The sequence below is a fragment of the Opisthocomus hoazin genome, chromosome 2 (assembly GCF_030867145.1).
Source record: "Opisthocomus hoazin isolate bOpiHoa1 chromosome 2, bOpiHoa1.hap1, whole genome shotgun sequence".
Taxonomy (NCBI): domain Eukaryota; kingdom Metazoa; phylum Chordata; class Aves; order Opisthocomiformes; family Opisthocomidae; genus Opisthocomus; species Opisthocomus hoazin.
In genome coordinates this window covers 56,855,737-56,880,294 of record NC_134415.1, presented here as the reverse complement: position 1 = coordinate 56,880,294, position 24,558 = coordinate 56,855,737, and the positions used below count along the sequence as shown (strand labels likewise).

At 36.4% G+C, this 24,558-nt stretch overlaps 1 protein-coding gene across 7 annotated transcripts in view; it reads right to left on the bottom strand.

Moving 5' to 3' along the window:
• The window catches only part of STXBP5 (syntaxin binding protein 5), a 119,530-nt gene that overhangs the window by 72,126 nt on the left and 22,846 nt on the right, over positions 1–24,558 (bottom strand). For all 7 annotated transcript variants that reach the window (XM_075413748.1, XM_075413742.1, XM_075413744.1 and 4 more), the window contains exons 3-7: positions 17,811–17,892; positions 16,849–16,949; positions 5,810–5,944; positions 4,673–4,736; positions 1,116–1,199 (exon numbers count right to left, since the gene is read on the bottom strand). In XM_075413748.1, the coding sequence (XP_075269863.1) occupies positions 1,116–1,199; positions 4,673–4,736; positions 5,810–5,944; positions 16,849–16,949; positions 17,811–17,892 (466 nt within the window). The remainder of the gene's footprint in view (positions 1–1,115; positions 1,200–4,672; positions 4,737–5,809; positions 5,945–16,848; positions 16,950–17,810; positions 17,893–24,558) is intronic.

The following is a 24,558-nucleotide window of genomic DNA, read 5'->3' as shown; positions in this document are numbered from 1 at the left end:
AAAAAGTTAGTGATGAGCAAGACAAATAAGAGGTATAGGAAGAACTTAAATAAGACTAGAAAGAGATGACGGAGATATGAGTAAGTATATGAAACAGAGGACAGGAAATTGATTAGACGCATGCAATAAGACTTGAAGGTAGAAAACCACTCTTTGCATAACATAATTTGAGGCTAATACAGACAATTATGAACACACAAAGAAACCTCATTCAGCTCTGATGTTCTATACACCTCTGATAAGGTAAGGCTGAGACTACTTCAGAGACTCCCCCTTGAAAGAAACTCTTCTTTGGTAGAACTAACACACATGAGCATGCGTACTGAGCTAGAACCACCACAAAACATCCCAAATCCTGTCTTGTGAAAAGTTCAGCACAGAGCTAAGGAAAACACACCCACTGTGATATAAGCAATAGGCCTAGCTGGTACTGAAAACTGATACATTTTACAATCAACAAAATGTAAATCGAGACCAACTATGTTATTTTATTTAAAATACATCAACTTATATGTCAAATGATTTCTTTCTTAATCTCAGTCTTTCAAAAAGCCTACATTCTCTCAAGAATCAAGTTTTATAGCAATAAATGCCTTTCAATGCCACTGGTTTATTAAACCTCCCCCAGTTTTATATCAAACTTTGATCTTCTCCTACAAAGAAAAGGCGTGTTTACAGAAACAACCTAGTGAGACTATTTAGTGCTTTCCTTTCCCCTCAGACACTTTTCAGAACATGTGAGACATTCCAAATTAGAGAATTTGCTAAGCCATCTTGTTTCAGAATAAGACTCCAGCTCTTAACACAGGTGAAAGTCACACTACTCAGCAACAAAGATCTGAAAGTTTGCCCCCCAGCCCCTGAAAGAAATCTAATCTATGTGACCATTCATTGCTTCACAAACTCCAACTCTGTGAACACTCGTTTGGTCTGAAGTTTCTCTTATTCAAACTCAAAGGCTCTTTTAGAGAAAACTTCAAGTACTTGCAATTTCAGAGACCCATTTATTGATCCACTGGTGACAGCAGCAAGCGAAGAAATGAAGAAAAAAAAAAATCACTATTAGAATAGCAAATGATACCCTCACAGCAAGTAATGCAGATGAAAAACATTACCTCATCATGTGTGTATCTGTAATCTGCCTTCTTTGACTTCAGATCCCATAATACCACTGTTCCAGACTCAAAGCCAATCAGAAGCTGCAATAAGAAGATATATTAAGTCTTTATAAGGATAAGTAAATAATATCATTTTCAGTGCCTGTAGTTCTTGACCAAAGAGATACAGCATAGTAACTGCAAGTAGTTACGAGGACAAAAATTAGTGAGAAGGGGCAAAGACCTCAACATTAGAGAGGTTTACTTTGTACTTGTTGCTTTCAGCTAATACAACTGACATTCATGCTAAATTAGAAAAAAAAAAAAAAAAAGAGTCCTTGGAAATCCCTTCAAGTTTCAGAAAGATCAACATTAAACTTTCATAACTGTATTCCTTCCTTAGAGAAAATGGGGATCGGGGTGAGGGTGGGGTGGTGGAAAAAAAGAACTTTTATTGCCCATTTTCCTCACTGGAATTTGTTCTGCTTAGATTTGCTGGAAGAATGCACTATCCTTCCTGAAATTCTAGGTAACGGTTCATTGTCTATAAAGAAACCATGTAATGTTAGCTTTCTCCAGGTGCTAATCACAATTGAGATAACTGGCTAAAGGAACACTAAGAGGAAAGCTAGAGAGAAACTAAAAATAAATTTCCAAATAATCTTTTTGCTAGAAGCAAGATTGAACCATTTCTGCAGGGAGTGAAGATTCAAATTGCTCATAGTAATTGGTCTAACTCATTGTTGAGTATCAAAGTGCTTTGCTCTCCTATCTTAAGTGACACTTCTCTTAATGAAAACAAAACAAGGCTAACATAAGGCAGTAGTAACAGTCTTGGCACTTCATATACAGAAGAAAGCAATGCAGCTTCATCTCTCATAGTTGCTGGATCTACTGTGAGATCATTCCTTCGAACAATGTTGCTACAGGAGAAGCAGCTCCTAGCATTAAGCAGCACGCCTTCACTCCCACTTCTTTTTCACAGCATGGACATACAAAGAAGAGTAGCTGGCTAATGGGAATTACTCACTGTTGGAGCAGCCCATTTCCTGCGAGCAAGTAGAAGTGCCCTGAGGAGTGTCCTCTGTACTACAAGGTGGAAAACGCTGGCTTCACACACATGCCATTGTAGTCAAGGATAGAGATCTAAATGACTATGGTCTGTTGCCGTACCTAGAAGTTTTGTCTGGACAGTCTTGTTGGCATGTTAAGATTTAAGGTGTACAGTTATTTCCAACACAAAAAAACCAGAGGATCTCCTACCAGGTTACAGATGAAATATTTGATCTATTTCAGTGCTACACAGCACTGAACCCTAAAAATCTTCGGCATTTCATCTAGTAAAAATAAATAACAGATTTTTCCTCACTACAGTGTCACATATACTATTGTTTTAAATTATCTTGCTCATCATAAGCCACATTTCATAATTTTTCTATTTTAACTGCAAACATTAGGAAAAACACATTGACTAGAAGGTTAACAGCATGAACAAGTTCTAGAAGTGAGTATATAGGAGGTTCTTGCAACCACAGGTCTTTCAGCAATATTTTTCTCAGAAGAGGAGGAGTGTAAGGTCAGATTCTAAAACACTGATTGATAAAACCAGTAATTCTTAAACTTTAATTGATGATGATTAAACTTGGGATGGGGTACACCAGAATAAACAGATCATTTGTCTTTTCTGAAGTTACCATAGCTTCACTGCTTTCATATTGTAGGGTCCATGATTCTGGAATGAGATTCAAACCTAATTCTACAGAGAATCCATTAGATATGCACTTACTGCAGTGAGCTTCACCCCAGTGAAAAAACCTCTACTCATGAAATTCTCCTTGCTGGACTGAAACCCCAGGTGTCTACGATACAAGCTTACAACTACAATGGTATTAAAACATTCAATCCATTGCTTAGACAATAGAATCATTCCCTCTCTCTTCAGTTTAATCCATCAATAACACACCAAATGAAAATCAAGTAAACAAAAATTAATATTTCTCCTGCATATGTGGAACAGTAGTAAGCAAAATTATTTTCTCTCTCCTTGAAGATTCATCACAAATGGGAGTTCAAAACTCTAGGATCTCTGAGACATTACATAAAATGTAATAATAAAATAAAAAATAAAAACAGTAATTCAGAATTTCATTTATCAATGTATCCAATCAGATCTGATATATCTAGAGTAGAGTCATTAATGAAAAGCTTTTTAAAGTGGCATCAAGGTCTCTCTGGTTAAGTTATAACCATACATTTGTCAGGAATCTACACACTTTTGGAAAAGATACATGCAAGAATGCTGCTTTCAAATTCTTCTTTCATATTTTGCTTTATTCCTGCTGTCAAAATTAAGGAAAACCCCTCTTGCTTACTGTTCAGTGGCAGCCAAGGGATCTGAACAAAAGTTGCAGTAGACCACTACGATTTGCTGGAAAACTCTATGGGGCACACAAGCTAAAGAGGGTGAAGATCCTTCAGAGTGAGTCATGTGATTCCATTCCAGGACTTGCAGAAGAGGTCCGTCATCCGAAGCACAGACCTAGTCTTGCAACCATGACTTAAGTGAGGAATGTATGATTTAGTACTACAGTAATTTCTGTCACCTAGAGAAGGGATACTAACATTTTAACTCCTTGCTTTCTTTTTCAAGGCATGAAGTCTTCAGTGTGAACTAAAATCACATGCTCTATGTTGTTTTTGCATAAGCCTCATAACAGATTTCCCAAAGCAAAGGGTAATACCTGTAGATTTACTTTAATAATACATGAGGAACTTAAGGCCATTGAGTTCATAGCTCAAGTTGTTCTTTACAGCTGTTATGTCACAGGACAAAAATTACTGTCTTGCAAGCGCTCTAAGAACATGTACTGTAAAACTTTGTCAAGATAAAATATTATGTTAACACTATCTCAAAAGAAGGAAAAGACAAATCTAATATGTAGCTCTTCCTTATACGTTTTAGTTGGGCTGACTTTTCTGAAGTATCTAGTTGTATTACAGGCCAGTGAGGTTTTAAGCAATTTATTACAATCACTAGATGCTGTCTGCTAAATAAGAGTATGTCAGTTAGACCTCAAATCCCATAAAAAGTGCTGCCTCAGATTAGCTAAGCTGAAGACAAAATACAGTGTTCTATATAAATATGCTACCTAAAACTTTTTAAAGCTGTGAAACAGCAACACCCAAGAGCATTATAATGTTTGATTTCCACCCCACTATTTCTGCACTCTGGTTATAATTTGGTTTTTTTCAGTAACATCTTAATTTTTACCACCATAAGTAAAGTTCTCTGTTTTTGTTTTCAAGAATTTTTTGCAATTAAGCACTTTCAGCTGCATTTTTAAAGTGTTTCTGACTACAAGATGCATTCAATTTTCTAGTAATGTGTCCTACAGTGATGCCTGTACCTTGCTTCATATTATCTCAAGCCTAAAACCTTGATTTAGCCCTCCTTTATCCTTTCGACATTCTCATCTACTTAATCCTTTCCTTAAAGAGCAGTGGTATGTATACTTTTACCAAAAAAAGTCTTGCTTGAAAGACAACATATTGATTAGTCTTTAAACATATCCTACCTTTCCTTCATCCATTGGATTGTCACTAATGTGGACAATAGGTCCTGGGTGAGATTTAGATGACCTAAACAAGAAATATTTCCATTTAATTAAAAAAAAAAATCCCCTGCTCAAAACTGCATCTCAGAATGACTGCAAGTAATACAGATTCCACAGATACAGACTCCATGTAAGCAAGCTATTGAAATTTCAGCATGGAGTTACTTTTATCTTCAAGCCCATAAAAAATTTCTGTCTATTTTTAGGCATTTAGCTTGTCTTTTTATCACAAGCAAAGACTTATTTACTGCTTATTTGCAACACAAAAAATTGCCATTAGCTTTAGAAAAATCTATCTTAACATTTGTTGTTACAGAATTAACACAGTTGGATAAAATGTTTATTTTTATGCTGGAAAACAGGTCTTCCCATTATACATAAACTGCCCAAGCTAGGTATTGTTAAAACAGAGTTAAGACTTTATGTTGACTTCTTGCTACTGAAGAATAGGGACTAGTGAAAAGCTGTGTTTGTTTAGACAGCCTTCGGCAAGTGATGGGCTTTGTGTATGTTTTGTAGATAGACATAACATTCTAGGAACAAAGTAACAGCACAGGAACAGCAGCACAGAAGTACATGTTTTCACGCACAAAAAACTGTATTTGCATACACAAATTTATTATTAAAAAAGGAGAAGCAATGACAATAGCTGTCAAAAATATACTTTGCCATTGGAAAGGCTTATTTAAATTTACATTTTCAGTAGTAATTTTATACTCAGCATGCATTAGCCCTCTTACAATGCATAACTTTATACTTTCGGCTTTAACCTCAAAACTATAGAAGTGACATGCCTGCCCAAGTACCAGTCACATCATATTTTAATATATTTCATTTTTCTAGTTCTTTATCACTAGAGATAATGATTTCTATGTCTATTCCAGGCACTATGATAAAATAGTGTTATAGGCAGAAACTATAGCGCTAAAACATTAGCACTAATAAGGAGTATTTACGTGAATATTTATGCACTTTGATCCTGTATTTGAAACTAATACAAAGGCCACTCTAGGCAATGACAGTTCTGCAACTGATGTTAATAACACCTAGGACACTTCTGTTCCCTCCCCTCAACAGACGATACTTGATTAAACTCACAGTTCGATGGCTTTATTCCACATGATGACATAGCCTGAGAGAGTAAATGATTCCACATTGACAATGTGAATGTTTCCTCTTTCGGTGCCCACATAGAGCCATTTACTTTGGAAAGGCAGATGACAAAATGTTATCCTGAAAGAGAAAGTCACCAAAAACGGAATTAAATAAAACTCTTTTAGATATCCTGCACTTCAAGGTCTACATTGCCAGAAGGTAGAAGAAAGGCTCAAGCTTCTGAAGTATCTGATTTTTCTATACAGCAGAAATACTAAGTTGAAATTAGAGTCTAGAAATTATCTGGAAACTGTAAACTCTAAACCATTTTAATCTGACAGGGTCCAATATTTAAAGAGATTGCCAAACTACTTGGACTACCAAACTAGGGCTTTCAGAAATGTTTCAGTGATAAGGTACAATTCAATGGAAATCCCTTCTGTCAATTCTAATATCTTGCTTTAAAGACTTTTTGTTCTTCTCTCCTAGCTGGACTCCATCCTTGCCAAATCCATGCATCACTTCACAAGCCTGCTATTAATTATTTACACAAAGAACAGCTTTAGATCCATTGCATTAGATGCTGTGTATACACACAACTTCAACACAAAAGCAAAGGCTAACAGCAGCAATGAAAAAAATTGCTAAAGGCTGAAAAGATGTTAATTTGTATTATAGGTTTCACAAGTTAAGGCTTCTGTAGTAATGCTACCTGGATCAAAAGTGTACCAATTTTTATATCATCAATTTCTTTCTAGTTAGGGAATGCAATTTGCTCAAGCAAATATCTTTGATCTATTAATTTTCTAACTTCCTTGATTTCTTGTGCTTGAATTTTTAAGGTAAAAGGCTGCACTAACTTTATACATTGAAGTTTCACAGAAACAGGACTATATACAAGATTTAAAACACTCTTCCAACTCATTGAAATTATAGAGGTTATAATGTTTTTACTAAGCACAGTAATCTGCAAACACCACAGGTTAAAGGCTTGAGTTTTCCCAAGGTCCTTGAAAAAATTATTTTATTGGAAGCTAAATCACATACGTCTGTTCACTCACTTCCTAGGCAGGTCCCAAAGCCTCACTGCTCAGTGAAAAAGCTGCCCCACTACAAGCAGGTCATGGGGAAGGGGAAAGAGATGCAGCATCAAAACACAAGCCCTCAGCACTCTGCAACATCACAGCTTCTTTTCATGCCAGGACTCCACATGCCAGAAGCAGATAGCAGCCAGATCAATTGGATCTAAAAACATGGCCCAGCAGTCAGAAACAATATTCAGAAGCAGGGTCATGGGACTATCCATCTTGATCTGTGAGTTTATGTTGTCAATTACAGTTGTCCAACAGCTTCATTATAAAAACCAATCTATTTGCCATTTAAAGGTGAGCAAAAACATAAGCTGGGGCTGCAACTTTGATTGCTACGGCAGAAGGGTAACAAAGTGTTCATCTCCTCAAGACTCCTGATACTCTTCTTGAATGTACAGCCATATCTAATTTATTGTCTGCTCTGTGTGCAAGTGAGACTAATTTTGTCAGGAGTTAGCAAGCAATGAAATGATTCCACACTGAGAGTAAATTAAGAGTTGAACAAGTAGCTTCACAAAATGTTTACAACTCTTCAAGACAGGAGGTTGAAGAGACTTCAAATTTGTTACGTGTAGGCACATATAAACAGGTTCTTAACCTTGTCCTTCCAAAGTGTGCTTTTCCTAGTCTTCCACAATCAGAAAAAATTTTTATATGATCTTTATATAACTAGAAAATATTCTTAGAGCTTTTATGTTTAACAGAGCAACTGATAACTAGTTAAATCCAAAAGGAATTCGTCATACCGATCCCACTATAACGAAAGAATCACCATTTCACCTTGAATGTGGTAAAAGTTACTCCATCTGCAAACATAATTACTTGCTATTTCTTTATTTTCTTAATAGAAAAGTTTGTCTTCCAACTTCAGACAAGATAATTGAATTTCTAGAAGTGATTCATCTCCGACAACTGCATTTATTTTAGCAATTTACAGAATAACATTTCCACCACTGAAGTTCATGTATGAGCTTCTCTCTCTTCAGCAATTAAGACTACACACCTTAAACTATGTAGATTTTAAATATCGAAACTGTCACAGCCCTCAAACTAAAATTCAGTGAAGCTATGTCCATTTGAAGGACCAGTGATGCACATCAACACACAGGCTACATTCCATGGCCTTGCTTGCTCCATTGAAAATTGGACTGAGGATTAAAGAGATTCAAACTTGCTTTGGAGAATGGAAACAAATGGTGAGGGTCTTCTTGGTGGTGAAGCAATACTTGCTTATTTAACACTTGGCCAAGAACGACATATACTTTTTTTCTGAAAAGAGCAGATTTTTTTTCTTTCAAAAACCTGTCTTTCTGCCACCACAACATTAGAATAACATACTCCACCTGTAACATATTTTATGATCAACAGAAGTAGATGTCACTATATAATACTACCATTTCTACAACTCAAGCATTCTTCCCCCCTCTCCCTACCCACAAAAGGATACATACATAAGTGTGGAAAATGCAATCAGTTGTTGCGAATAGATCGAAAGGATTACAGATACACTCCATCCAAGTAAAAAGTTTTTGCAAGTCTCTTGCACACAAACTCCCAACTACCTGAAAACAATGTATCAGTCAAAAACAGAGCACCACACTCTTCCTCTCCTGTATCAGTCCATTCTGGCCAAAAATACTAGAAGCAGCTATTAAAAAAAATAGACCCGTTTTGTACATCTAAAGAGACAGTCCAGGACTGTCTAAACCAGTGATCACAGAAAGCAGGCTTTTGCATGCATCTCTTTCACGGCCCAGATTCCTCATTATCTCCAAGGAAATAACAGCTACCCCAGTAAGTATAGCGCATTTTGTAAAGTGGATTGAACTTTTAACATAATACAAGTATTGTGCACAGCACTTCATTTCACTTCCCCATATCCGTACAAAGAAAAATCCCTCTATAGAAAAAAGCAATGCTTTAAAGTGTTGGTTTTGTTTTAATCTGAAATCTACAGCATGATTTTAATATATGCTAACATTGCTACTAAAATGAGGTACTGTTATGCAACCCCAAAAACAGTCAGGGTAGTTCTAAACTCTACTGTAGCTGTACTTTTCCCTAAGCACCAAATCTTATTCCTCACTCCACACATTTGCAAAGGAACTCCTTCCCCTGTCCCTCCCCTTCCAAATAAAAACACAAGAAATTTCACTGTCCTGTGAAATGCAATTGTAAGTTGATCCAGTAGTTCAAGAAAACGAAGAAAAAGTTATATACAGAAAAATCAGAGGTACACCAGCATTGGAAAACATTGATAAAAGAAGAACCTTCACAAAATATTTCTTGTTCTTACTGTACTTAAAATATAGTTTGTGCTATTGCTTATGGGAGAGTATTAGCAGTGACAGGAGAGTCTTTTCAGTAGTTTTACAAACAGCTGCTTAAAGATTTCCTTTCTTAACTGAAGGCCATGTGCCTTTTGTGATATCTGTCAAAATTAGTTAAGAAAAATCTTAATTGTGCTTTTTTCATAAGATATATCAGAATGGTTATTATTGCAAGTGATAGTATTCCCTAGAGAAATGTAATTACAGAAATATCAAAGAATACAATTTATTAAATTAATATGTAAGTCAAATAATTACACTTTTAAGGACAATATTAAGGAAAAATGACAGGCTGTTATCTTGAGTGTATTATTATGACAACAGAAATCCTTCTAGGTTAATCTTTACCTTTTCTTAATCTCCCGCATTATGAAGTATTATACGTTCTTCAGAATTTTCCACTGCTTTAACAAAGCACAGTGACCAATGCTTTGATGAATGACAAACACTGATAACAGGTTTTATTTTTAAGTCACTAAAAATGTTTCTAGAACCTCAAGCTATCATTATACATCTGCAGTCACTGTAACTTCACTAGCCACTCAGATCATTAACGTATATGCAAAATAAAAATTTTCTAAGAAAAGTGTTAAGCTACCAAAGTTGTATTCTGCAAATCTCTATCTTCAACCTTTCATACATGAGATAGCCACCATGTTAAATTCAGAAGCTGAGAAGTTTAATTCTTCTATTAGCCTAGACTCCATGCCCATGGTTTCTTGTTAAGTCTTCAACGGGCATAAAAATTTAAGAGCCAGTGTCATAATGACAAACTGATGGAAGCAAGCAGTGGTCATGATTTTGTCAGACTGCTCCAATGGGTCTATTTTCATATCTGGTAAGTGCAATAAGCTTAAAATACCTACCTGTATGAAAAAGGCCTGAAGGGGCAGAAGGCATATGCAGAGGAAGAATTCCTCTTCAATGCATCCCAAAATTGTGCCCCCAACAGACAAAGTGGATAAACACAGTATATCATAGAAATGGGACCAGGTGCTTCAATTCCATTTATATCCTGCAACAGCACTCCAGATGATGCTTCTCCAAATATGTTCACTTGAGGGGCTGCCTCTAAAGGCAGCTGAACAGTACCCATGTTCAGTATCTGACCTGTGGTATACACTACTGCTGTCAAGATGGAGAAAAGGGGAAGCAAGAGCCAAGAACAGAAATAAAATTGTCATCACTGATGTGATCAATAGTAGGGCCATTTAGATCTTTTTACAGAGAAAGGGTCAATTTTAGAGGTTTTTTTAGGTTGCCACAGGTATTTGTATTTTTACGATACAATGTTCCTAATATAGTTCCTGGCTCACATGTTCTTTCCTTTATGGAGCCATGTTTCACCTCTCCATTTTAAGATGGCTTTTCAAGCTTCAGTTGTACTTCACTCAGAAGGGGTCTCCACACTTTTGTTTATACACAGACAGAAACGGGCTGCTTCACTGCTTCTAATGCTGACAAAAGACCAATGCACACATGTGTTTTGAGTCAACTGATTTAAAAGACTAAGAAAATTTATTCACATTGAAGGAATTTACATCAAATACCCTAAAGACTGGAAGATCTCTTAACACTGATAAAACCCCCTGTACTATGTATTTATGAGGTCCTGGTGGTATATCTGACCTTTGCCATCAGAAGATGCCGGGGTACCTTGCTCTAACACATGCAGTTCAGGCTGAATGTTTCATCTGGGAAGTCACATGCTACAACTTAAAAAAATAGCCACATCACATGTAGCTTTCCCATGGGAGACAGAAGAATTATGCCCATCACTGATGGACAAAAGTCTGTCAGGCAGGCAGGGCTTAAAGATCAGAGCTCAATTCTGCCCAGGAATGTGGCAGCTGGTCATTATATGCCTCATACTACTGTGAAAGTCAGTGTGCAAGCAAAACAGCTAACAGGACAAAAGAAACAGTTTTAAATAACTGTTTCTTAGAAACCTGAAGTCTCAGAGCAATAGGACTCAGCACTTCAGCTCTGCCTCAATGCCAAAGGCAGCAGAAGGCAACTCATGCAACTGCAGTTCCATCAACTGCACCAACACGTGGGACTCTGCACGCATGCACAGCCTCAAGAAAACATTTTTCAAAGGAATCCGATCTTGCATGAAAGACATTCACATCTGCAGCAAATTCAGAAAGTCAAGAAGTTATTTCAAGAAGTTAACAGGAAAAAATGAAGACAAAACTCCTTCTAAATGCATCACCTAGTGGATCACCACTGAGTAGCATTTTTAAGCCCACCAGGTAAAAGCCGGCTTTATATTACATCACAAAGACAAGCAGACCCAGTGACCATTTCCTTTCACTCTCAAGAAGAAAGCCAGTTTAAAAACTGCAAAAAACTTAGTTATGTGTGAAAAACTTAGTTGTGTTGTATATTAAGTTTGTATTTGGTATATCGTTGACTCTGCAAAGCATCCAGATATTTAACTTCTCAGAAGTATTGTTTGGCTAGGTATCTGCAATCCTTCTGTCAGGTATACTAGAATCCTACCCCAAAACACATAGGGCAATAGAGGTAAAAAGCCAGCCCTCAAACAAAGGCTAGAAGTGAAACGGTGATATTGATACACAGATAAGGGGAGAAAAACATGCAACCAAAAACCCACAAACAATATCTATCATCACCCGCTCTCACAGGCAAGAAAACCTGTATGTCCTTCTGCTATCCACAAAGTGGCAGAATTGGTCAGTTTATAAATTTGGTGAGGTGGAAAAAAATCTCTCACAACTAAGGTCTGCTACTGCATAGGCTGGGTAAAAAGTAACAGTATCTAACAAGGTAAAGTATATGTCATAATAAAAGTTAAAAGTCTTGTTTACTAATATGCAGTCAGTGCAAGTGGGATTTTTCACTCACTGTATACAGCGATTATGTTTTAAAAACAATATTAAAAGTTGCTGTTTACAGCAGGATACAAAACCAGCAATAATTCAAGCATAATTTTGTAACTCTGAATTGTGCAGTTTCATGCTGAGGAAAATATCAATACCACAGCACAAAAGCTGACATATTCAAAATTAAACTGCTATCAATGCATTCAGTGGTCGATATGCAAAGCACTCACACTAAACAGTTCTATTTTTACGTTGTGATTCTGGTTCTTGTCTTTATGCTGTCACAAAGCAAGTAAACTGTTCCTTTTAGCATCAGAACATGGAATCTCAGCTCAGGAAGGATGCAAATCTTGGATAACTAAACAAATTTTTCATTCTTGTACTTAAAGATGATTGGTTTGGGATTTGGTTTGCAGGAAAGGAGACTCAAATTTGTCATCCCATGCCACTTCTTTAATCAAGTCAGATTGTCACTTCACCCTCTCAAACTGGTTTTGTGAAAGTCCCTGGCTCATTAGTGACGTGTGTTTGACCTCTCACCTTAGATGACCACAATGTTTAATAGTTCCTGCGTGGCACGAAAACTAAAGCCAGATTGGATATTAATCTCACAACATGCTTTCAATATTTACTCTAAGAAGTGTTCACTATACTTATATCAGAGTTAATCTAGCCTAACATTAACATTTGCTACTAAGTTAAAACAACTTTGACATGAGACTTGCATTACATGTGAACATACAACAATTTTATTATGTGTAGGATACTTATACAGGTATGTAGACAACGACATTACACTGTGATTCACTGAAGAAATTTTGCAGAAGTAAAAAAACTAGGATACTAAATAAGTTCACCCTGAACTGCACATTCTGCAAAGAGGTACTACTTGTTTTTAACTTGCATGACAAGTCACGCAAGCAACCACCCCCATGTAAGCATCACTATGCGCTTTTTTCCTGGCCCCTACACTGTGCTCCCCACAGTCAAGAAACAGTGGCCAAGCTTACTATGACATTGGTTTAATAGCTTCAAACTTCTGTTTGGTAACTAGAACATGAAGCAGCTGCAAAATCCACACAAACACAACAGTAATAAAGGCTAGAAAACATGCAAAAGCAGCTTGTTTAGCACTGTGCTTCTGACATCTGCCAGCGATTTTAACTAACAGATTTGTTCTACATGAAAAACTTCGTCAATCACCAGTTCAGAAGACTTGCTTCAAATTACTAACCATAACAAAAGGCAGTTGAGAGCTATGAATCTATTAAACAGGCAGTTTCTTACTTACAAGTACTCAAATCATTTAAAGATTCAACAGAAAACAGCATCTTTAAAGATTCTTGGCCACTACTTTAAGAAATGTTTTGCTGCCTCTCAGATTTGAGCAAGTTACCAAGACATTTTCCACAGCTCAGAACGAAGTCTGAAGGGGCACAGAATCATTTTAAAATAAAAAGCAACTCTTCCCACTCATCCCTGTTCTTAAAATTTAAGAGTAGAAAAGCAAGAATTCACAATGCTTTCGAGTCATATACAAGAGACAGCATTCTGAATCAGTTTACCAGTAATTTAATCCTCTATAATACACAAAATACTTAACACATGACAAGCATTTATAAACATGCTATGTCTGTTCACCATTGCCTGAAAGCAAGTTAGTCAAACCAGATTACCAACAGAAGAAAAATATGAAACCTAGAAATTGCATTGTTAAACACTGAACAGTAATTTTTCCCATAGGGCTAAAAGCAGGTAATTAGAGCTGGTAAAATGCTGTGCCAGGAAAATACAGAATTCATTACCAAGTCACAGTCTTTTTTTTTTTTTTTTGGAGAGCTCAAAGATAGTTTAAGACTAGAATATCCTTTGATCTGGGTAGCTAATTGCTACAGTTGGCTTTCTATGCTACAACCAACCTTCTAGTTCACCTCTAATTCTTACATATTAAACTCCAGTTTGGAAAAAAAATCTGAATAAAAATTTGCCTATGACAGGTTGAGCTCCACTCCTATAAAACAGGGAACAAATACTGCTTTTCTGCATGTCAACACACTTTCAGGTACTTCCAATCGAGTATATAATTTTAAAACTTTGCATCTACAGAGTCCTAGAGTAAATGCTGATAACTGGAATACTTGCTTCAGTCACATAGTAAGATTTGGCTTCGCTTTCCCTCCAAGGACATTTTTTCCAGTTTGTTAACTTATTCTTTTACCCAAACTAATTTCCAAGATATTGATGTTCCCCACACAAGCTGGCAAATTAAAGTATCATTAGAGAAGATACTGCTACAAGGCTCTGTTGTAGTATTTAATATTTTAAGTAATTCCTGTTTGAGGAGTTAGTTATCCTTATGAGTAGATCTTAAACCTACAACATAAATTATTTAACAGATTTTCTAAAGTATCTAACAACTTGGCATTTGTGAATTGAGAAGACAGTTTTACTCATGAACACTCTTCTCAATAAACTTCATACTTAATACACATCACAAAACTGACCCAAGCAAAGCCCATTAATTTCAAATTCACATAATGAAACCTAATAAGTTTGATATGCTAATTACCAAGAACTCTTAAAGACACCTACTTAGAACTATTCAACAGTCAACATGTGCAATTCTATAATGTTCAAAATAAAAATAATTACCTAGTAATAAGATTATTTTATAAAGCTTTGTTTTATAAACTAGTCAAAAGAAAACAATGTTTGAAAACAGGTAACAGTCATCTGGCATGACTTAAGTGGCTACGACAATATATGGTTCTGGGCTCTTAAGTGTTTCGGCTACTTCTACACGCTATTATAACTGATACTTTATACTTTAAAGTTACTAGAAGAAGCAGCTCTTGTCTCAAACTATACCTTCATCACTCTTGGTAACTATGGTGCACAGGGTTTCCTGGAAAAATCAGTACTCTGTCCAAAATTAGTAACAGATACAACCACTGAAGTGACATGAGTGACCCAGACTCCTTTCCACCCCTGTCCCTCTTTCTGGTAATATTACACACAGTTCAACTCCCTGTGACAGGTTTTGCTAGTGAGAACACAACATTTACGGGAAAAGGATGATTTAAAACTTTCACTCTGTTTAACCAAAGATATCCATGCATATAAGACTCTAAGCCAGTTTCCAACAGATTTGCACACAATCAGAATCACCTCCTCAGATACTTATTTTAAAGCATTAGTTAGAAACCAGTGTCCAAGTGTGGTTTCAGGCTGCAAATATGAATTTTATATTGACATTTACGTAGGTGGTACAAGTAAGAGAAAAAAAATCATTTAAGAATGAAGAGGGAAGGGAGAGAGAGAAAAATCACTTTGGATACACCACTGCATCGCCTATATTTGGACAATCCTCATTAAACTAGAGGTTCCGAATTGCCTTTCTGTCCATTTGACTTATATGCTGTATAAAGGAACAACTCCCTTGAGGCGGGGAATTTTGCTCTGTCAGAGCTTTCTGTTTTGGGCACAACAGTTTAGAATCACAGAATGCTTTGGGACTGAAGGGGCCATTAAAGATCATCTAGTTCCAATCCCGCTGCCATGGGCAGTGATATCTTCCACTAGACCAGGTTGTTCAAAGCCCCACCCAACCTGGCCTTGAACATTGCCAGGGAGGGGGCAGCCATGACTTCTCTGGGCAACCTGTGCCAGCGTCTAAGAATTTCTTCCCTATAACTAAATCTAAATGTACCCTTTATCAGTTTAAAACTATTAACCCTTGTCCTGTTGCTACAGGCGCTGGTAAAAAGTTTACGTACAGTGATCATAGAAACAACCTCAAAAGGGACTTCGAATCACTTAGTCCTCTATCTCAATAAACCTCTGTAATCTGCATCTATGTTATTCCTGACAAATTTTTTTTATAACCTGCTCTTTAAAACCACAAAGTTACTCCATAATTCACCCGACAACCTGTTTAGCACTTTGTATGACATTACATTAGAAGATTTTATATAAATATTTAACTTACCTCTTTGTATTGCTACCCATTACTTGAAGCTTATTACCTCCGGCCCTATTCAACAGGGGTACGAGTCACAGATTATTCTGTGCTCTTGCTGGTATCCTTTGAGCTCCCCAAGCAGTCCTTCTCTAAAGCACACTGCTCAGAAGTAGACATAACATTCCAGTTGAGACTTTACCCATACTGGAAAATATGGGCTACTTCCCAAAAGCGAAGGACCACTTGTTATTAAAAAAAGAACATACTTTTTTTGCAGAAATTTAATCAATTTACTTTTAGAAGTTTAATCTAAACTGTCTCCCTAGCTTGCTTACAATGCTGTTACTTGAGTTTCAAAATTGTTAGTCAAAATGCATGTTGTTTTCAGCTTCTCATACACACAGGAGCTCTAACACTGCAGAATTCCCACTTGTCATCAAGGGGTGAAAAACTTCCAATTAAAAAATTGAACTAGTTTTCCTGCTGTCTTGTTGGTGCACACACATACACCTTCTTTTGTTCCAAAATTCCCTTGAAGACATACATTGAAAGACTTCTATCCCTCCACATTTTAGATTGGAAAAATGATGTTCAGCAACGCAACACGCAAAGTGACATAGGAGTCATCTCACTTTATGTCACTAGTCTCTCTACTCACAAGTAGTTTGGGCCCTAACAGCCTGCAACTCAAACCCAATGTAAACCCAGTTTCAATTATTTAACAAGTTATGAATTCGACTCCATTAATAAATCTGATCAATAGCACATAGCGTGATGTTGAGGGGCAAAGCAATAATAATGCAATCCTTACCGTTCTCGGTTAAATTTAAGTGAATGAAGAATAGCAGGTCTCTTCTGACGCAAGTTCCACAGATGTAACGTATCATCAGCCAAGCCACTCACAAGAGCTCCCTATGAGAAAGAAAAAGTTCTAGTCGATTTATTTTCATAGCCCTAGCAACAGTATATCATCATCATAGTGGAAACCTATCACATATTAGCTACCAGGATGAAAAAATACTTATAAGCATATGCATCAACACCACAGCACAGGTAAGTTCTAAATAGCAATAATGAGATAACTAATATGACCACATGCCATCCAGCTCACATTTGGTTCAGTGCCATACTGAGAGGTGGTGGGTAAGAAAAAGCTTTTTCCAGCATGTACACATCTGTTCCCTCATACCCACCTCTTTACAGAAATTAAGCAATGAACTCAACCGCTAATATCTATGTGCTGACAAAGCTAGTGAGGTCTGCCTTCACCATTCCTCTGAGCTAGACATCCCTCTAAAAATCTGGCCTCAGATAGCTCAAGAATAGCACTGTTGTCAAATCTCAGTTGCTACTCCCCTAGAAAAAACACACCTGAAATTACTGAGGGATCAGATCAGGGATCATTTCTCAGCTCACGTCTACAAAAGTAACTATTAAAATAAAATTAACTACCTACTAAAACTGCTAATACTATTGAAAATGTACTTTGCTACTCCAAGAGATAAAATGCAGTGTTCAATGACATGAACAGATATTCCTAGGAATAAAGTTCTTGCTTACTGCAAAAGAGTACTCTAGAGACAAAGATATTTTCAGCAGTTAGTCGAGCATTTTCTAAAGTGAAAACAGTTAATTTATTTATAATTGTTATTAGTGTTTGCCATTTATGCCAGTCACTTGTCTTAACTATTTTTGATACTTGCTTAATGAGAAATTGAATAAAATACACTCTATCTTATCTGAATTATGAAATATATGCATCATTTTACTAACCTCATTAATCAGGAACTGAAGCTGGATTACTGCAGCTCCACTGTCATGTTGGCAGTAGCATTCAACTCCTGGCCGACCAAAACTGGAATTGGCACCATTAAGGAATAATTGTTGTATGTAACATAGGAAAAAAACCCCAAACACCATAACCAACATTGCCACTAACACCACATTCAACCAGGTTAACATCCTGCTTCTAGCTAGTGCACTCCACATATTTAATAACATAGATCTGAGTGATCACCAAAACAATGGTTTATATACAACACAAAGTAACACAAAGAAGTTTAAATGCCCATCTTATTTATCCTCATGAAACACAAAAACTATGTGTAACTGCTAACTTCTAGTTATTTAAGGATTCTTCAACAAGAACGATGAAGCAGCTATTTTGGTAGTGTTAAATATAAGGACTAGTACAAAAGGAAGCTCATCTAAATAAGCATCATAATCAAATGATCACATTTTTGAAGTGCTAAAGGAGCTTTCTCTCCTTTTTAAACACTACATACAGATGAAAGAAGAGCTCAATAATGCAAGCCATCTTAAAAAAAATCTGCTGTGACAGAGATAAAAAGATCAGCAGCCAAAATATGAAGGAGTCAATGGGAAAGTACGTATAATCTAAATTTCCAGTATCTCTGTATCAAGACTTCCTGGATTCACACCAACTACGACATAACAAAAGCTTGCTCATTTTCCCTTTCACACATAAATCAGTCCCATACTTCCATAATGAATATCAAACAGAAGCAACAGCAATTCAGATTTTTTCAACTCTCTATACTTGATTCCTTTACTAGTTGCAAAGATTCTGTATTTCAGATGTGGTTATCCCCTTTCTTCTGATATGAAATTAAGGAAATTCTCCAACCTCCAAGAGACAAAGCAGAAAGAACACAAGTCCAGATGAATTATGCAAAATGGTCAGTAATTCATTACAGTATGCCCATGGTTTCTAGGGTATAATTTATCAGAGAGCTGAACACCTCTTGTTTCAAACAGGTACCTTAGTTTTTGGAAGAAAGGAATTCATTCCAAAGATATACGCAAAACAGGGAATATAACATACAATTTGTTCTCTCAGTATATACTAGAAATCAATAAAATAGTACAATTCTCACCCATTCCTCAAGTTTTCCATTTACTGAAAAGTGTTGATCAAAATCAAAGTGGAGGCAAACACTCTTAAAAAAAAAATGCATGTATTCACACTAGAGACCGTTGAAAGGCTGAAGAGACTATTAGGTTGCACGCAAATCAAAATTCAAACACACCTCCTGCTCAGCATCTAAACTGGCAGCATAAAATATAAGTAGAACTACAATGGGAACAAGTCTGCTTTAACACACTGCAATATTTTAACTTTTAAACTTTAACCATAATGTTCTCCTAGACTAATGAATCTGCATAACATCCAGCTAAGTGATGAGAAATATACTAAACAGATGTTGAATAATCCAGCAAACTTAATACCAGCATTCTTCCCCAAATAGAATCAGTAATTTAATTTTGTTCTTTGAAGGGCTTAAAGAGCCAGCTTGCCTCACCTGCTTTTTTCCCTTGTATTTTAAATTCTTGTCAATATGTTTCCCATACAAATAAGTCATCTGTGTTCCACTGACAGTTCAAAGCTCTTAGAAAAGAAAGTCAACTTAAAACTTTGGCATGGGGAGGTGTGGGGTGTTGTCCCCATAAATGATACCTTCCTACACAAACTCAGAATACTTTTAATGTAAAATTATTGCTTTTACATTAACTATGGATTGACTACACAAATTGCCAGACAGGAAAAAAAAATCCCCACAACGAACACCAGAAGTTTCACAGCACATTTGCTCCAGCCTTGCTCATGCTCCTGCATTCGCTTGAATTAAAAATTATTTGCAGAAATAGACTAAAAGCAATCTCCGAAAAGTGAAATTCAGATGTTTACAGGAACTGAATTTTAAAACTTGTTATTTATCTGCCCCAACACAAGTAGGTTTCTAACAAAAGACGACTTCCCCAGCTCTTCCCCTGAACATCAGCTTCCAACTTTATTAAATATAACCCTTGTTCATTCACCCACCCACAGCTTATTTGGAATTAAGGCTTTACAGCTACCTTGCCTCAAAACACGAGGAGTATGACCCAGAAAAACAGAGAAGCCCATGGATTCCGCAAGTTACTCCAACCTTCAAATTCTATCCCTCAAATGTTTTCTTTAAGCACTTTTGATGCTAATATTTCTGGAAGCACTGTTATAACTAGTCAGTAAAAATTTCCATGTTAAGAATACTTGAATGTTTCTTTAAGCAAAAAATCCTTTTGCATTTTCCAGGACACCTGAACCAGTTCTTGCTCCAGAAATCACTAAATATGCAGCACTGGGAGTAAGTTCACACAAGCTTTAAATATTTAGAGCAAGTTTCTTCTTTTTGACAAAATAGTGGAAGCCTCATATGCAGAACTGAAAATAGAGTTTGGCCTCTTTTATAGTGCTTACAGTTAACAAAAAAAATAAAAATAGTCCTTGCAGCTAGTCCCATTTAGTTCCTTTACCCAAGGATGATGTCATCTTCACTTTTTCACCTAGTAGCTAAAATTATTCTTCTCATCTCAAATTAATATCATCCTCCTAACCAGCATTAATCTTCTTTTCTAAAGCAATGCAAAGCCTCCCAGTTTTGCAGGGTATGCTGAGTTGAAAAAGCACGTCACTTAAATACTGACTGTAGAAGGATAATAATACATGCCTGTTTCAGTACATGTTAAGCATTTCTCAACCACACAAAACAGGCAGCATCCCAGGGAATGCAGTTTGTTCAAATCCTCTATACTTGCGTATGTGAGCTTAAGGCAAGAGAGGCCACTGTACTAAGCAGTAATCATCTACCACACAGCAGCCCCCAAAACAGGCAAAAATTATAATGAATAATGACAAGATGGGCAAAGCATTTTAATTTTGTAGACAGGAAACTCTCTGCTGAAGACCTAGGGTAGCTCTAGAGGAAACAGTCTGCTCTAAGCAGTTTTCTAATCAAACACCCATCCCTGCTCCTCCACTTCCAAGTATTTCTTTCTACTATTCCTGCTTCGTCCTCTATTCCAGATATTAACAAATTGGATAAATCAATAGCTTCTTAGCTGTACCTTTGAATATTACTTCTGTGTTCCCCACTGCCACCAGGAAATTAACACAGGAAAACACTAGTATTGTCTTCACTGCATGTTTTTTGAAAAAGCAGGTAAGAGATAAAAGCTGTGGCTGAGAGAAGGAATAGATAATTCACTCGTGTCCTAACATCAGTGTTCATTTTCATAACTGCTAGAAGTGCAGGTCATACGTAAGAAAGGCACAGTATCATGCTAATTTAATATTGACTTCACTGATTTGTGAGAAAAGGCAACAGTTCCAAAAGATTTTTTTTTTTCCCCAAACAAGCTCCAGACCTATGCTTACACCTTTTGGCAGGAAAAATTAAGGCATTTCAGTTAGTGATATGCGAGTTCTCTGCAAAATTTTCTTTTTTTAAATTATTACTATTATTTATAGCTTATCTACATCAGAGCAGCTCAGTGTACATCTGCCCTTAGAAGTCACAGTTTGAACAAGAAAACTAATTCCAGAATATGTATGAAAACCTCAGAAGAACAGTCTTTTTTTTAATTCTTTAATACAAGTTACTGTAAGTAGACTGAGGGAATACGGGGGGCTTCTCCACCTGTGGTTGACCCATTTGACATAGGAGACAGTTGCAACAACTGTAGCTATCAATTTAATCCGCAGCATAAGTCAGTTATGTATACAGATACACATTTATAACATTTCCAAACTATCACCACACAGATATTTGTATCTTCCTGCCATTACACTGCTATAAAAAGTTTTTATAGTACGGCACAAGCTATGGACCATGTTCCTGTATCAGATTTGCCACTGCTACACTAGCTCAAGATTTTTAAGGCAATCTGAAACTGCAGCAGCTTTTAAAATTCACTCCTAGAGATACTTCTCAAAACTGTAGCTGTAACACCTCACAGTGCTTAAATGTTTGACAATTTTGATGCAAGAAATAGATCTCTGACTAGCGGAAAACACATACAACTGATCTGAATTACATACAAAACACTAAGGACAGCAGATCACACAGTATTCTTATGTATACCAGTCTGCAGCATATCGCTCTCCAGGACTGCGTACTGTACTTGCTTATTTTACTACAGTCATTGCTCTGCAGCTGTTCTCCACTTTACTTAATCAGACTGAATTATTTTTATAGGCAAACCCACCACTTATTTTGCATGCACTTTTGTATGTACTTTGATTGTGGTCCCCAAAGTTATCCTAACATAGAAAAAACGCACAATGATGGTGAGATCTCCAAACAGTATTTTAAGTATATAAAGATTAAAAGTCTATCTGGTACTACTCACTGTTGCCAAGTCTGGATACAATCCAACAACAAACAAAAACCCAAGACTTGGATTACGTCATTACAGAGTACCACAAATTCCTGGTGACACATCTGAGCAGGACTAAAGCAGTACAAGAACAGCTTCACTCAACTTTCCTAACGGTTTGTCAATTTTACCTGCACCTAGACTTTATTAGTACTATTACTTACACATACAAAAGCATGATCTGTCACAGAAACAATCTCATAAAGAACAATATCAAGACAGACAGGTATTTAGCAAGAGTGTGTTATTCAAGAAGTTGGAAAGTGCTACAGTCACTGTCTACAAAACCAAGTCTGATCTTTCATGTCCATGTATTACTAACAAGAAAAAATAAAAATCCACAAAATACTTTTGGGAGAGATTTAGACTCCATACCAATCCTGATATGGTATCATATCATCATTTTTCAACAACTTTAGGATTATAGAGTTTTCTTCTAAAGCTTCAGGCCTGCATAGGATCGTGCTGTTTATATCACTCAGCTAAGTGGGTCTTCATTCCTCCCAATGTCTCAGTATTTATGTCTGCAAAAGTATACAATAATATTTGTTAACAGTTCAGATCCACTCTCCTATACATAAGTAATAGCCCCAAGCAAAAAGAAACTAAGGCTTTAAAACTGAGATTAGAGTTCATCAGGTGGAAATACTATCATATTACTGGTAACAACTTATTATGGGAATTCCGGCCAGACCATTGTAATGCATTCTCCTTTTGCCAGCTAAGAAGAGTGAGAAGACAAGAAAATTGACGCTAAGGAAACAGGAAAAGGAAATGGAAGACAGACACAGACAGTCAGAAGACACTGTCTGCAACTTCCGTGCAAATACAGCACTTGCAAATTAGCCGATATCTAGATACAGTTTGACCTTCTTACTTGGACAGAAGAGAGTCAACATTATATATTATATTTGGAAACAAATCAAGTGTCCCTAGAGCGTAAAGAACTATAACCTCCAGGCAGGAAAAAAAAGTCTACATTCACTTCATTCTGTTAGTCATAAGGATGAAAACAATCCAAGGCACCTCAGAGATGAAGAGGCTAGGATCTCAGTCCTAGAAGGTTCCCAAAAGATTTTTCCCAAAGGCCTTCCCTTCTCTTGGACAAGAAGGCAGCGAAGACAGGAAGATAAATTGCAAGACATCATTTACACCACAAAATACTGGAAAATGCATTGTTTTTCCCATTTTCTAGGTAACTTCACGTTCTATGAAGTTCCCAAATATTTTTGAAAGAACAATAGTATTGACCGTTCAGTGGTGGTTTTTTTTCTTAAATAACAATGAAGGGCGAGAAGCTGCATTCAGACTGTTTGTATTTGTCCAAAAAAGTATTTGAGATACATCATCATGGAATCATTTAATATCATTTGAGTTCAGCAGTTTTTACATCTCCTGACACTCAGACAGGTTCATGCTTTTGTAGGGAGGAGGGGAGCACATCATTTGTCCTTTTACTGTTGTCGGAAAAGGGGCAACAACCAGTATGGTATTTAAACAGTTGATGTTAGATCTTATTAGAAGTATCATATTAGCTTAACAGGTTACAGCAAACTACTACAGCTGTTTACTGCTGCAGCTTTAGAAATTCCAGTGAAGCAGTGACTTACGCAACTGCCTGGAAGCTGAATTTCTCAACCTCCAAACTAGCTACCAATAACCTTAGTTCCTGCATAAGTGCAGATCAACTTCCTTAAGTATTCACTTTGTTTATAAAAAAATGCTTAGCTCCTTTAAACAGTAGAAGCCAAATGATTCAATGTTAACTTACAAAAAAAAAATCTTACAATTGATAGGGTGAAAAAAAGCAGCTCTGTTTTGAAAAATACCGAAGTACATAGATCTCAGTTAAAGTTCATTAACTAGTTTCTGTATACAGGAAGTTCCAGTAATTTTAAAGCTCAAACCCACTTTTTTTTTTTTTGCTTAAACTAGTAGGAGTTACATAGTTTAAAATTAAACAATTACTGAACTAGCTTGCATAGATACTCACAGGGAATGGATAGTGAGCAGTTATTTATATTCGATCCATTTTCTAACAACGATAATAGCTAAGAGTTAAAGTACCTCTTAACCTTCCAAGCTGCTTACATAAATATGCACAAATACAGTATTTATCAAACCGCTACGAGAAGTGCCAGCAAATTTTCTGTAAAGGCTGTATTTGGTAGAATTTTCTCATAGCTTCCAGTGAGAGGCAATCGTTCATTAGAACAAGATGTAATTAAGCAGTACAAATGCAAACAGGATTAAAAATCTGTGATTTAAAATTAAACAAGAAACAATTTGTTTTAATGATAAG